The sequence below is a fragment of the Streptopelia decaocto genome, assembly GCF_964273445.1.
Source record: "Streptopelia decaocto genome assembly, contig: HAP1_SCAFFOLD_111, whole genome shotgun sequence".
Lineage (NCBI taxonomy): Eukaryota > Metazoa > Chordata > Aves > Columbiformes > Columbidae > Streptopelia > Streptopelia decaocto.
Genome location: NW_028116450.1, coordinates 303,436 through 317,624, shown reverse-complemented (window position 1 = coordinate 317,624; position 14,189 = coordinate 303,436). Strand labels below are relative to the sequence as shown.

General features: G+C 51.2%; 1 protein-coding gene across 1 annotated transcript; it reads right to left on the bottom strand.

Annotated features, from left to right (window-relative positions):
* Positions 1-12,755: 12,755 nt before the first annotated feature.
* On the bottom strand, positions 12,756-14,060 carry LOC309452199 (ubiquilin-1-like; the record flags this gene model as incomplete). The annotated part of the gene is made up of 1 exon (XM_082076873.1): positions 12,756-14,060. One exon carries the CDS (start codon positions 14,058-14,060, stop codon positions 12,756-12,758), a length of 1,305 nt encoding a protein of 434 aa, XP_081932999.1.
* Between the last annotated feature and the right edge of the window lie 129 nt (positions 14,061-14,189).

Genomic DNA, 14,189 nt, shown 5'->3' with positions numbered 1-14,189 from the left:
ACCGCCGATGATGCCCGCGACCCTGCCGACGTCGCTTCCTCTCAGGTGACCGACTGGGGGCGCGGCTGACCAAGAGCGGCGTCGGATCGCTCGCGCTGTGACGTCGTGGAAAGTGATGGCGAGGGACGCTATTGCTTTCTAAGTGGACAAAATATGCTGATCAAAATCAGCTGGAACTTGATTCAGATTGATTTCTACGTGGACGGGAGATGCCAAAGGCTAGAGGGAGGCCTTTCCCTTGAGTCGTGAGGTTCAGAATGGACCCCCTTGCTTTCTAAACTCCAAGAGGGGAGTCTAGGTGCGGCTGGATCCAAACTTAGCCCCGCGCCGGATCTACAGTTTGGCTCCCGGACTCGCAGGGGATAGGGGAAACACCTAAGATATTATATTTACATAAGGCCAAAGGATTGCACATGTACACCTCATTCTTTATATCGCTCAGCCTGAATTTCAGAATTGCATCGCTCTACACCTCGACATCCCTACCTCCCTTCCAGGGGCGTGGGGATGGGTGGGTTGGGGTCTAAATTCCTTGGTCTATCAGGGAAAACTCTCAGGCAAAAACTGTGTAAAAAACTAACCAGACAGAACAGTACAGCGGGAAGGCTGACTGGAGCTGCTGCTTCTGCTAAAGTCCCAGCCGAGTATAGAAATCCCTGGGTATTTTTACCCTTACAAACTATTCACCCACCCCTCCACACTGTGATTTGGGCCAATAGCAATAGCTGAGTCTGTGGTCTTCTTGCTTCTCAGTGGATCCTTTGCGCTGACCTCACACCGGACTTGGCTCCGCTCAGCTGTAGATTTTGTTTACGGTCCGCAGGAGCTCCCTTCCAGCCTTGAATGTGGCGTTTTCACTGAAAGAAGCCTATTTCTTCACAAAAGTGTAAAGCAGGCCTTATCTCATGGGTGGGGATTAGGGTCTGTAGCTGCTTTTGTTACCATCAAAAAGGCTATAACTGAGTGTTACACAGCCTAACAAAATGCCTTTTTGTAAGTAAGTGATTCATATTGACAATGTGATCACCTGCAAGGAATAGAAAAAATATTTCATTAAAACATGCTTCATCTCTGAAAAAACATCACACCACAGAAAACACTAGTGAACAATGTTCTTAGTAACAACTGCAAAACACCACTGAAAGGACTATTGACTACCCAGCCCACAGCTACTCCATCCCACATGACTGCACAACCTCTGCCTACGCAATTTAACGTGTCAGCAGATTAACTGGGGACTCCCAGACCTCCGCCCACCCGCCCCTGACTCCACGCGTCCGGGCAGAGCAGCTCCAGCCAAATGCACACGTGCGCAGACAGATGCTCCACAGCATGTTATAGACCAAACGATGGCAACGGCACCGACAACACCCAACGACGAGAACGACTCCAAACCAGACACACAATGATCAAAATAACCTTCAGGGAGGCAGTGGTGTGGCAAGGAGCCTCTACTGCAACCCCAGAAAACAAAGGAGCCGAAAGTCAGGGCCCCTTACGAGACGGCGACGCTGGCGCACACACACACAGAGACGGCGGCACAGCTTAAAACCTTCAAGATGCTGAGAAGAAGTGCCAGTCCCTGAGACTGGATGGGTAGACAGCATAGCTGCCGACGCACCCCTCAGACACCATAAAACACAAAAACACAACTGACCGTAAACGTCCAAAAAGCAATGACCTGCCATGCTTTCAACTGCTGATACCAGAAAACCAGCACCCAATTGGCTCTATGCCAGTCAGCACTGGCGTTCCGGATCCCGGGACGGCACCCGAGATGCCTTTCGTGTCCCTTGAACGCAACGAGACCCCAGGATCGTCTGACAGGCGCAAGGCAGGCGTCCCGAACTACACCACAATGCAGACACAGGCTGGAGCTGCCCTGCCCGGCACACGCTGGCATCGCACTGGGAAATCCCCTGGACCCTTCACCTGCCCAAAGGGGACTGTTCCTGGATAGCCCTTGCCCCGAACAGAACTTTACCCCCCTCCCTGTGGTTCCCAGCCCCCCAGCCTCCACTTAGCTTTCAGAGGGCCAAGGGACCGAATCCATCTTCAACGGATGAAAACGCCACGTGACCTGACAGGGATATTCCAGCATCACCGGCTTCCTCCTCAACATCTACAGCAACACAGGAAAACACACGCTGACTAAGCAGAGCAAACACACAGTATAAAGGCACAAGGCACATCTTCCCTCTGACACCACGCACCGCCCCACCTGCTTACAGTGCTCGGCTTGCCTCTTTTCTCACTCTTTCTTGCCAAGTTGTCCCTCTGCCTACACGATAACAGACACAGGCTGGAGCTGCCCTGCCTGGCACAAGCTGGCATCGATCTGTAAAGTTCCCTGGACCCTTTTTAGCTGCCCAAAGGGCACTGTTCCTGGACGGCCCTTTCCCCTATGAGAGCTTTAAACCCCCTCCATGCAATTCCCAGCCCCCCCCCCAGCCCTCGAGCTTCCACTTATCTGTCAGAGGGCCAAGGGGCTGCATCAATCTTCAGAGAAAAACACCACGTGCGCTAAAAAGCATCTTCCTGCATCGCCCAATTTCTCTTCAACATCTGCAGTAACACAAAACACACAGTCACTTGGCAGAGACAACACACATTATAAAGGCACACAGCACATCTTCCCACTGACACCATGCAACGACCCACCTGCTTACGGCGCACAGCTCGCCTCCTGTGTCGCTCTTCTGTGCCAAGTTGTCCCTCTGCACCTGAAATCAAGTTATTCAGCAAGTCGCCCAGCAGCTCATCAACAGCTTGACCATCCCACAGGTCTGCTTTCTGTTTAGGAATCCCACCAGAAGCTCTAATTGAGTCTCTAAAACACTGGGGAAGGGACAGTCCGCTCCCCTGCCCACGGCTACTCCATCCCAGATGACCGCACAACCTTTGCCTGCGCAGTTTAACATGTCAACAGATCAACCGTGCACCCCTAGAGCTCCGTCCACCCACCCCTGACTCCACGCCTCCGGGCAGAGCAGCTCCTAGCCAAAGGTGCATGTGCACAGACAAACGCACCTCAGAACATTATAGACAACACATCAATGGCACCAAAAATGCTCCATAACAAGAACGACTCCAAACCAGAGACTGCATCGACCAAAAGAACCTGCAGGGAGGCAGCGGTGAGGCGAGGAGTCTCTACTGCAACCCCAGAAAAAAATAAGAGCCAAACGGCACGGCCCCTTATGAGACGGTGGCGCCGGCGCACACACACAGAGACGGCGGCGCCGGCGCACACACACGAGGCTGCTGCAAGACTAAGAACTTCTTCCCAGCATCTTGAAGTGCCAGTCCCTGAGACTGGATGGGTAGAGAGCAGAGCTGCTGCTGATGCAGCCCAGAACAACACCATAAATCACAACTGACTGGAAACATCCGAAATGCAAACACCATCCACACTTTCGGCTGATGATACAAGAATCCAGGACCCAATTGGCACCAAGCCAATTGGCACTGGCGTTCCAGATCCCAGGATGGCAGCCGAGATGCACGTTGTGCCCCTTGAGCACAATGAGACCCCAGGATCGTCTAACAGGCACAAGGCAGGCTTCCTGAACTACACAACGCAGACACAGGCTGGAGCTGCCCTGCCTGGCACACGCTGGTGTCGCACTGTAAAGTTCCCTGGTCCCTTAACCTGCCCAAAGGGGACTGTTCCTGGATGGCCCTTTCCCTTACCAGAACTTTACCCCCTGTCCCTGCGACTCCCAGCCCCTTGCCAGCCCCCATGCCTCCACTTAGCTTTCAGAGGGCCAAGGGACTGAACCCGTCTTCAACAGAGGAAAATGCCACGTGCGCGAACAGCAGTCTTCCTGCATCACTGGGTTCCTCTTCAGCGTCTGCAGGAACACGAGAAAACGCACGCTCACTAAGACATGCCGGCACACGGCGTCGTGGGGTAAACGCCGACCCCTTCCGCAACACCCACCTCCTGCTAAGTTCCATGGCGTTCTGTTTGGCGCGTCGTGCCACGGATGTGGTCACCAACCCTCGGCGCTCATGACGCCTAAGACGGCGAGAAGCAAAAGAACTGTAGCGCCTGGAACGAGTCCCCGGCCCCACGCTCCTCCTCGCCCCTAGCCCAGCTCACCGCAAATGCTCCTCCCAGGCCAAAGGGCCAACAAAGCACCTGCGAAGCAAGAAGCAAACGCTGAACCGAGTCACCGGGCAATACCGGGCTCCTCAACACCCACCGCCGCCTCACCTTCTCGGCTGCCGGCCGGCGTGTGGCTTCGCCCCTCCCGGCTCGTCTGCGGCACCTGCAAAACCAGAGGCACGCGCTCGGACGCCGCCCAAAAACACAGCCTGCCCGCAGACGCTCCCATCTCGCCGCCCTCCCTTACCTGGGCCGCTCGCCCACCCGGCTGCCCTTGCTTTTGGCTGCCACGCTGTTGACCACGAAGACGCTCAGCTACTGCCTGTAAAACACAACCAAAGGACGCTCTGACCTGGACCGGCAACACGGGATTTGAAACGAGCTGCCGCTTCAGCCCAGCACTCCGTCCTCACCTTGCCCAATGAGCTGAGCTGCCGATACCCAGCTTTCCTCTTCGCTTCACACTTAGGAAACAGAGAAATGACCGGGCTTAGCTAGAGCCACACGGCACAGCTTCCCTCTGGCACCCCGCACTGACCCACCTGCTTACGGCGCACAGCTCGCCTCCTCCATCGCTCTTCCATGCCAAGTTGTCCCTCTGCACCTAAAATCAAGTTATTCAGCAAGTCACCCAGCAGCTCATCAACAGCTTGACCATCCCACAGGTCTGCTTTCTGTTTAGGAATCCCACCAGAAGCTCTAATTGAGTCTCTAAAACACTGGGGAAGGGACAGTCCGCTCCCCTGCCCACGGCTACTCCATCCCAGATGACTGCACAACCTTTGCCTGCGCAGTTTAACATGTCAACAGATCAACCGTGCACCCCTAGAGCTCCGTCCACCCACCCCTGTCTCCACACCTCTGGGCAGAGCAGCTCCAGCCAAATGTGCATGTGCACAGACAGACGCACCTCAGAACGTGATCGACAACACATCGACAGCACTAAAAACGCTCTATAACAAGAACAACTCCAAACCAGAGACTGCATCAATCAAAAGAACCTGCAGGGAGGCAGCGGTGAGGCGAGGAGTCTCTACTGCAACCCCAGAAAAAAGAGCCGAACATCACGGCCCCTTATGAGACGGCGGCCCTGGCGCACACACACAGAGACGGCGGCCCTGGTGCAAACACACAGAGACGGCGCAAATACGAGAAGCTGCTGCAAGACTTAAAACCTTCAAGATGCTGGGAAGAAGTGCCAGTCCCTGAGACTGGATGGGTAGAGAGCAGAGCTGCTGTTGCAGCCCAGAACTACACCATAAAACACAACTGACCGAAAACGTTCAAGATGCAAGAACCATGCACCCTTTCGGCTGCTGATACAAGAAAACCGGCAGCCGAATGGCGCTACCCCAATCGGCACCAGCTTTCCAGACCCCGGGATGGCGCTTGAAATGACTTTCATGCCCCTGGAGCGCAATGATACCCCAGGATCGTCTGATAGGCGCGAGGCGGCTTCCTGAACTACGCGACAACAGACACACGCTGGAGCTGCCCTGCCCGGCACTTGCTGGCATGGCACTGTAAAGGTCCCTGACCCCATTTATCTGCCCAAAGCGGACTGCTCCTGGACTGCCCTTTTCTGTCTCAGAACTTTAAACCCTCCCTGCAATTCCCAGCCCCTTCCCAGCCCTCGTGCCTCCACTTAGCTTTCAGAGGGCCAAGGGACCGGATCCATCTTCAACAGAGGGCTAACGTGGATCTTCCTGCATTGTCACTTTCTCCATCATCACCTACAATAAGGAAAGCAAGGACATGCATACGATTAGGCACCCAAATAATATTTAGTGGTAGTAGCCTACGAGTCATTGCTCACCTTGGCTGAGCTCCGGGAGGTACATTTCAATGATCTACCGGGGGCCTCTGCACGCTGCAAAGGTTCTAGAGACAAGACACTCTTCTAGGAGAAGAGATTATATTAACAGCTATTAATACAGCAATACAAACCAAAAAACAACACTCCATCTTCATCGTGGTCAGGAATTACTGGAAAATGCAAAGCACCTGGAACTGAATCAACAAATGAAACATAATGACAAACAACCTTTCTACTACAGCTGCTACTGAACCTTTGCTGTACCCGAAGCTCTTGCCTCAAAGGGACACCTCTGCTTCTCCTGAGATGTCTGCCCATGTAGCTGAAACGGCTCAAAAGCTGCCAACTGCTGAAGGAGCGGCAGAGAACCAGCTCTAAAGCCATCCTGGAGCAGAATAAGCTCCCTACCCGAGACCTGGGGCTCAAATACCCTGAGCCCCGCCCACCCCTTCCCACAGTCCCCTGGGAAAGGGGAGGGATCAATCACCTCAGGCCCCGCCCACCACCCTTATCAAATCACCTGGAATCTCACTTGAAGTGACAGCACCTGCACTTTATTACAGCTATTGCATCTACAATGACACTCAGTATGGATGTCAACTTCGATTTTCTAGGGAGCAGAATTTTAGAAATTTTGACAGGGAATTGAAAATATGTTGATGTGGATTTGGAAAATTCTAGAGAGAATTTTAAAAGTTTCAGCAGGATTTCAACAATTTGGAGAGGGATTTGAAAAGTTTCAATGGGAATGTGAAGAATTGGGACGAAAAGTGAAAAATTTTGAAGGGACTTTGAAAAAATTTCAAATGCTAGAGAGCAGCTCTGTGGAGAGGGGTCTGGGGGTTCTGGTCAATGGCCAGTTGAACATGAGCCAACGGATTCCCTGGGAGCTGAAAGGCCAACCATGTCCAGGCATTTCCAGCCGGGCAGGGAGGGGATTGTCCCGCTCTGCTCTGCGCTGGTGTGGCCTCACCTGGCGCATTCACTGTGTGCATGTCTGGGTGCCACAGGATAAAAAGGATATAAAGCTACTGGAGGACTATGACCTAGTTGAAGGGTTTAGAGCAGTATCTGTGTGAGGAGTAGCTAAAGTCACTAGGTCTGTTCAGCCTGGAGGAGACCTCATTGCAGTCTACAGTTTCCCCACCAGGCGAACAGGAGGGGCAGGTGCTGAACTCTTCTCTCTGGCAACCAATGACAGTACCCAGAGAATGGCAGAAGATGTGCCAGAGGAGGTTTAGGTTGGGCATTAGGAAAAGGTTCTTCACCCAGGGGTTGGTGAAGCACTGGGACATGCTCCCCGGGGAGGGGTCACGGCCCCAAGCCTGACAGTGTTCAAGAAGCAACTGGACAATGTCCTCAGACACACAGTGTGAATTTTGTGATTGTCATATGCAGGGACAGGAGTTGGAATCAATAATCCTTGTGGGTCCCTTCCAACTCAGGACATTCTATGATTCTATGCTGCTGTGTTTAAGAAAGGGTAAAAACTGCAACAGCAGCTGAGAGGAGTGAGTATATGTGAGAGAAACAACTATGCAGACACCAACAGTGAAGAAGGAGGGGAGGAGGAGCTCCAGACACCGAAGCAGAGATTCCGCTGCAGCCTGTGGTGAAGGCCCTGTAGTGTGGGCTTTCCATGGGATCATTGCTTCCTTCAGGTCACATCCACCTGCTCCAGGGTGGGATCCTCCGCAGGCTGCAGAGCGGTGCAGACCAGCACCCCCAGGTCCCTTCCTGCAGGGCTGCTTTCCAGCCACTCCTACTTTATACTTGTGCCTCTTGTTACTCCGTCCTGGGTGCAGAATCCAGCACTTGGACTTGTTATATTTCATGTCACTGATGAGTCCCCAGTGCTCTGATCTATCCACATCCCTCTGCAAGGCCTTGTCCCTTGAGCGAGTCAACACTAAAGCTCCTATTTCAGTGTTGTAATAAACAATTCTAAGAGTTAGAGATGTTTGTTCATTAAAGCTTCTTAAAAGGAAACGCTCAGGGGTTATTGAGTTAGAGATGTTTGTTCATTAAAGCTTCTTAAAAGGAAACGCTCAGGGGTTATTGCGCAACATGGGAAGCCCCTGCCCTTTGTTATGCAATTGCCTTAAATGTTCGATCCTCTAAAGGTGGGGGGCAGGGGTAGGTGAGAAGATGGGAGATTAACCGCCTGGCAACAGAGGACACATGCGCAGAAAGAACAAGTGACGTGGCACCCTGAACAACGAACCCGGGACCCTCTGAAAGGCCAGAAGAAGTTTTTCCCACGCGCACCACTGGAGAAGCGAATCGCATGGTCACCCCGCGCTGTTTTTGCTTATTGCGTTGAAATCCATCGGGAATACATTTCTGTTATTCAAGTTAATTTCGAGTCAAAATTTATTACAAGTATCATCAGCAAATTTGCTACCTCTGCATTCAGCTCCAGCACTAGATCACTGATAAATACATTGAACAGAACTCCCACTAGAATTGACCCCTGGGGAACACCACTGGTTACTGATCACTGGATTTCACTGTACTCTGCTGACTGCGCTGATTTGATCCCCATCATCTGCCGTATGGCAGTTTAGACATTTAGGACCCTGTAGGTAGAGATCAGCAGGTAGTGTCCTTTAGTGTATCTTATAGTATTTGAAGCCATTGCACATGCCAACAGATGTGACTCAACACTTAAGAAGTATCCAGAACCTTCTGTAGTTACAGCTGGAGGCCAGAGAAGACACCATGGAGTATCTCAAATGGCACTAGATACTGATCTCTAGGTAATTAAGTTGTTCATCAGTATATTTACTTGTATTTTAGAAACTTAAATTTAAGACATCTGAAGCTGAATCTTACTCTTATAACATCACTCGTGTTTAAACACATATTTTACATATAATTTGAGATATTCTAGTGTGTCTCAGAGGTCTGGAAGATAGAACACAGTATCTATGGGAGACTTACACTCTTCTGATGTGGCAAATGGAGGACTAGAAAATCCCAGTGTATCTCAAATTGCACCTTATCCCTTTCACGTTGTGATACACAGCATTATATATCCAATCTGTTTGCCGTAATGAGTAATAAGGTATGCATGTATGTGCTTTCAGGGACTGCATCTTTGATCAGTTATGGGTCAGTGTGACCACAGTGAATTTTCCTGCCATTCAGTGTTGTGAACCACAGTGTAACAGGGAGAGGTAAACATATCCAGAAAATTTTTTTAATCCAGCAACTAAATTCCAGAAGTTGAAGTTGATACATTTTTTTGATAGGAGTTGCTCATTTCTGTTTATCATACTTGTGCCACCTATGTTTAGCACCTGAAGGTGCTGGTTCTTCACAATACCAGTAAGAAAGGCACTCACACACTATAAGGTATCACTTGAAATGCCACTTATTGGAGCTAACACTCTAACAAAAAAACAGGATAGTATGGATGATTTTACATCCTTCCAGATGCTGGGAACCCTGAGTTGTGCAGCATCAAACAGACCTTTGGTCAAGGATCAGTATGCTGCGCAGATCTGTCTCCTCAAATGCTACCCACTTTTAGTCACTCAAGCTATTATAGGGAACAATTGTTCTCTTAAAAGGGAACAATTCCATCCAGGATTCTTACTGTCAAACAGAAAGGATGTTTACATATGAAGTTCATGCTGCACTTTTAGGTAAAGACACACAAGGGGAGTAATAACAGGTACCAAGTGGTAGCTAATTGCAGGCTATACTGTTAGATTCAACTGTTAAAGCTCATCCTGCAGCCAGTGGATGTGCACAGCACAACAATGGCCTGAGGACCAAGCTGTACATGCAGCAAAGCATATGTCTGGGCCAACTCAGAGAATCCCAGAGTGTCAGGGGTTGGAAGGGACCTCGAAAGATCATTCAGTCCAATCCCCCAAAGGAGCAGGAACACCCAGATGAGGTTACACAGGAACATGTCCAGGCAGGTCTTGAATGCCTCCAGAGCAGGAGACTCCACAACCTCCCTGGGCAGCCTGGGCCAGGCTCTGCCACCCTCACCCCCAACAAGTTTCTTCTCAAATGTAAATGGAACCTCTTGTGTTCCAATTTGAACCCATTACCCCTTGTCCTGTCACTGGTTGTCACCAGAAGAGCCTGGCTCCATCCTCCTGACACTCCCCCTTTCCATATTGATCCCCAGGAATGAGTCCCCCCTCAGGCTCCTCTTGTCCAGCTCCAGAGCCCCAGCTTCCTCAGCCTTTCCTCACACGGGAGATGCTCCACTCCCTTCAGCATCTTGGTGGCAGCGCTGGACTCTCTCCAGCAGTTCCCTGTCCTGCCAGAACTGAGGGGCCACAACTGGACACAATATTCCAGGTGTGGTCTCCCCAGGGCAGAGCAGAGGGGCAGGAGAACCTCTCTGACCTACTGACCACCCCCTTCTAACCCACCCCAGGTACCATTGGCCTTCCTGGCCACAAGGGCCCAGTGCTGGCTCATGGTCACCCTGCTGTCCCCAGGACCCCCAGGTCCCTTTCCCCTACGCTGCTCTCCAATAGGTCATTCCCCAGCTTACACTGGAACCTGGGGTTGTTCCTGCCCAGATGTCAGACTCTACACTTGCCCTTGTTCTATTTCATTAACATTTCCTTCCCTTTGCGCTGCCTCCCTGGCCCTTTTGCCTTTCCCTCTGTGTCATCTTGTCTTGCTCCCTGTCCCTATCTTTCTCTGGCAAGCTGATCTGCTCCTTACCCTCCTTTTCAAAGGAATCACAACATCATTTTGGTTGGAAAAGATAACTGCAATTTTAAAATACCTTTACCGTTTGAAGAAATGGCCTGAAAAGGTTTGTTTTTTGTTTTTTGTGTTTTGTTATTTTTTTTCCCGGGGGGCAGTTCACAAGGACAGATGGGCTGCTGGACTCTTCAATACCAACATTCAGGGCGAGGAAGGAACTCTTGGCTATACTTGGGTGATATCTGTGTCTGTGTTCTGTGTGTATCTGGGAAAGTGCGCTCTAGGGAACTCAGGCTGCCAATGAGTCAAAAAACGGCCTGGTTGTCTAAAAAACACAAACACTCCAGTGGCCGTATCAACAACTGTACTAAAGATGGTGTAAAGTACCTTTTCCTCCACTCAGCTGTAGCCTTCGCAAGAAAAAAGGAAGTGTCAGATTCCTATCCAGCTTTGTTCTGAAAGGTTTTTTCCTCTTTCAGCTGGGTGTCCACTGCCACCGTCTCACTGCGGTTGCCCCGTCTTCTGCTACAGAAGTACAAGACAGACAGACAGAATCCGGAGTGGTCTGCCCGTACAAGGTACGGCTAAGATGTGTGTCTGCGTTTTTCCTGAGGTACTTGTAGAGTGGACTTTAAAGTTAACATTAAGAATGCACCGCCTCTCCTATATTTTTAATACGAAACATTTTACCACATGTACTAAAAGTAAGGTCTGTTCCGGAGCATGGTACACCTGTGCAGAGCTTACCTTCCTCTGTTTATTTTCTCTTCCTGAAAGCATAATCTTCTGTTTCTGTGGGCTTACGATTGAATGATACAGTGGAAATGATTTTGTACTAAACGAGGAAAGGAGGTGTTTGTAAGAGTTCAGATGTCCAGAAGAAACAGCTGCTTCAATGACAAATGCTTTGTTCTTTTTCAGCCAACAGGTTTTTAAAATATCGTAGCTTTTGGAGTACTATTCTGACTGAGATACAGGCACCTGGGCAGATCGGTTTTGTTCTGCGCATTTGCCAGGTGTTCCCAAGAAGCACTTTCAGCCTCGTAACTGGTGGCAGTGAGTCCTGGTGTGGTTTGGATGAGTTATTGTTTCAATAATGACTTGTTTGTTCTTAACCTACAGTGTGTAGTTCTGGCTTCAGTTGGTAAGAAGTCTTCCAAAACTGCAGCATTTTCCAGAGGAAAACTTTGTCTAGTCAGTTAATTGAAACGGTTTTAGTGTCGTGTATTACATGGTAATATACAAAGCAGGGTTACAGTGTTCTATAACATGCATAGAAGGACGTGTATTTAAGACAATTCTAGACGTAAACAGCATTATTGTTTTATTGGGATCTTTCGGTATCTAAATTCTTGAGCAGGGGGAAAACATGTGTTTTCCAAAATAGCCGGTGGCGACTCATGGTGCTGGGATGGGGCCAATCCAGCTCCAAGTCAGTCGCGCTCAGCTGTGTTTGCCCCCCCCACACCCCCCGTTTCCCAGTTTTGCTCCAAACTTGCTCAAATACAAACAAATAGGCAGCAATTCAGAGACAACAGAGTGGGGCTCAGCCGGTGGTGCCCCCTCCTAACCCCCCCGGCATCCCCAAATCCCCAACAACGGGGCCAGACACCCCCTTCCCCAGCTCCGTTCCCTTCTCTCAGCTCGCTCCAGCACTGGCCCAACACCCTCTAGTAAACAGCGCTTGGTGGCCCCGGAACGCATCACTCCCGGAATGCCGAACTCTGAACTGCTGCATGAAATTCAATCCTTCCGTGCAACAACAGGTGGGTAAAAACCCACTGTGCATACATTTGGGATGTAAACGTGACTTACAGCCACCACCGACTGTTACGATAACCCTCGCGGACAGCACACGCACAGGAGACGCAGTGGCAGAAGTGACACATTGACTTTCATAACAGCATTTGCTCCCTTGAGGAAAGGCTGATGCTGGCAGTGACAGGCAACACAGAAAGCTCTTCAGTCTATTGCCTTTGGATGCAAGAAACCCTTGCGGACCAGGGGAAATCAATTGTCATGGATGGAAGAACGCTACAGCACACAACTTGTTAGCATGCACCCTGCTGCTTTTAGTGTGGGGTGAGACTGAAACGCAGCCATTGACAGAGGAGGTGACGTAACCGGTTCATTTGGACAAACCAGTTATGGTATCTTGTCCGATGACGGTGCTTTCGCCAGTATCTCCGCTGCTGCACTGACGTCTCCTTCTGCATCAATCAGCACCTCCAAGTTTGCGCTCTGGTCCTGGAAGCCCATGGCCCTGAGCTGCTCCATTTGTCTCCCAAATCTGGCCTGTGGCACCTCCTCATCCATCTCCATCTGATGTTCTCCTTGCTCCCCATCTGACTTGAAATCTCCACTGTCCTCAGACTCGCTGCTTTGTGACGAGTCGTCCATGCTTTCCAAATCCAGCTGCACACTTGGGTCCTTCAAACTCAGTATAAAATCCGGTACCTCTGTCGAGAGGGTCTGTAATCCCCGCTGGATCTGCAGCAACGCCTGCAGCGCCCACGGGTTCCTCAGCAGGGGCGAAATCTCGGCGTCCTCCAGCTCCGGTGGCAGCTGCTGCACCTGCTGGTCTTCACATGGAGAATTTCCGTCACTCGGTGTCTCGGCGCCGTTCAGAAGCACTTGTGCGGGGCTGTCGGGGTGTGTTACCGCACTCCCCAGGCTGTGCATGAGCTCTGGGTCTCCTGTCAGCTGCTCAACCATGGTCTGAACCTGCCCCGAGTTGGGCACCACCTGTCCTGCCGCAGGACCCAAGCTCAGCGAGGTGAAACTGTCACCTGTGCTGCTGATGGCGAACTGGCCATCGCAATCCCTTGTGTTACCACTGACCCCGCTGGACCGCGGAGCCCAAGGGTTGGGTAATGGCCTCCAGTTTTCGGTGTGGGCTGGTAGCCTGGCTCCCGTCACGGGTGGGTCACTGTCCTGGGGAGCAAAGGGGCTGTTTCCCATCTGCACAGCGTCCAAGATGGGCTCCTGAACCTCCCTGTACAGCTGCTCCAGAGCACTGAACCCTCCAGGGATGCTTTCCAGGTTCTTCATGGCCACATCATGGTTCCTTATCATCTCCTGCCTTACGGCAGGGCTGCTGGAGGCCTCCAGCATTTCTCTGATAGTCTGGGGGTGGCTGAGAATGTGGCCAATCTCGGGATTTTCTTCAGCCAGCTGCTGCATCTGAGGGCTGGACATGAGGAAGTCCCTGACAACGTCGGCATTGTCGAGGACATCCTGCACCAAAGCAGTCTGCATCTCCCTCTGCAAGCTGTGCAGGGCTACCTCTTCTTCTTGAATGCTGCTCTCCAAGTCCAATGTGTCTGTGGAGTCCAGGCCCAGGAGAAATACGCCCGTAACCCCAAGGAGGAAGCCCAGCAGAAGTGTGTTGTTGTTGATGGTGTTCAGATCCAGGCCTGAAGCAGGGATCCTGGACAAGAGGTCCGCCATGGTCTATGCCACTGTTTCCTGGCTGGAGGTCAACAGCTCAGACAAGTCGTGATGGATTAGCTTGGGTTTTGCAGATGACCCGTGCTTCCCAAGCAGAATAAGTTGGAATTGCTGCAGCTGGGAGGTTGC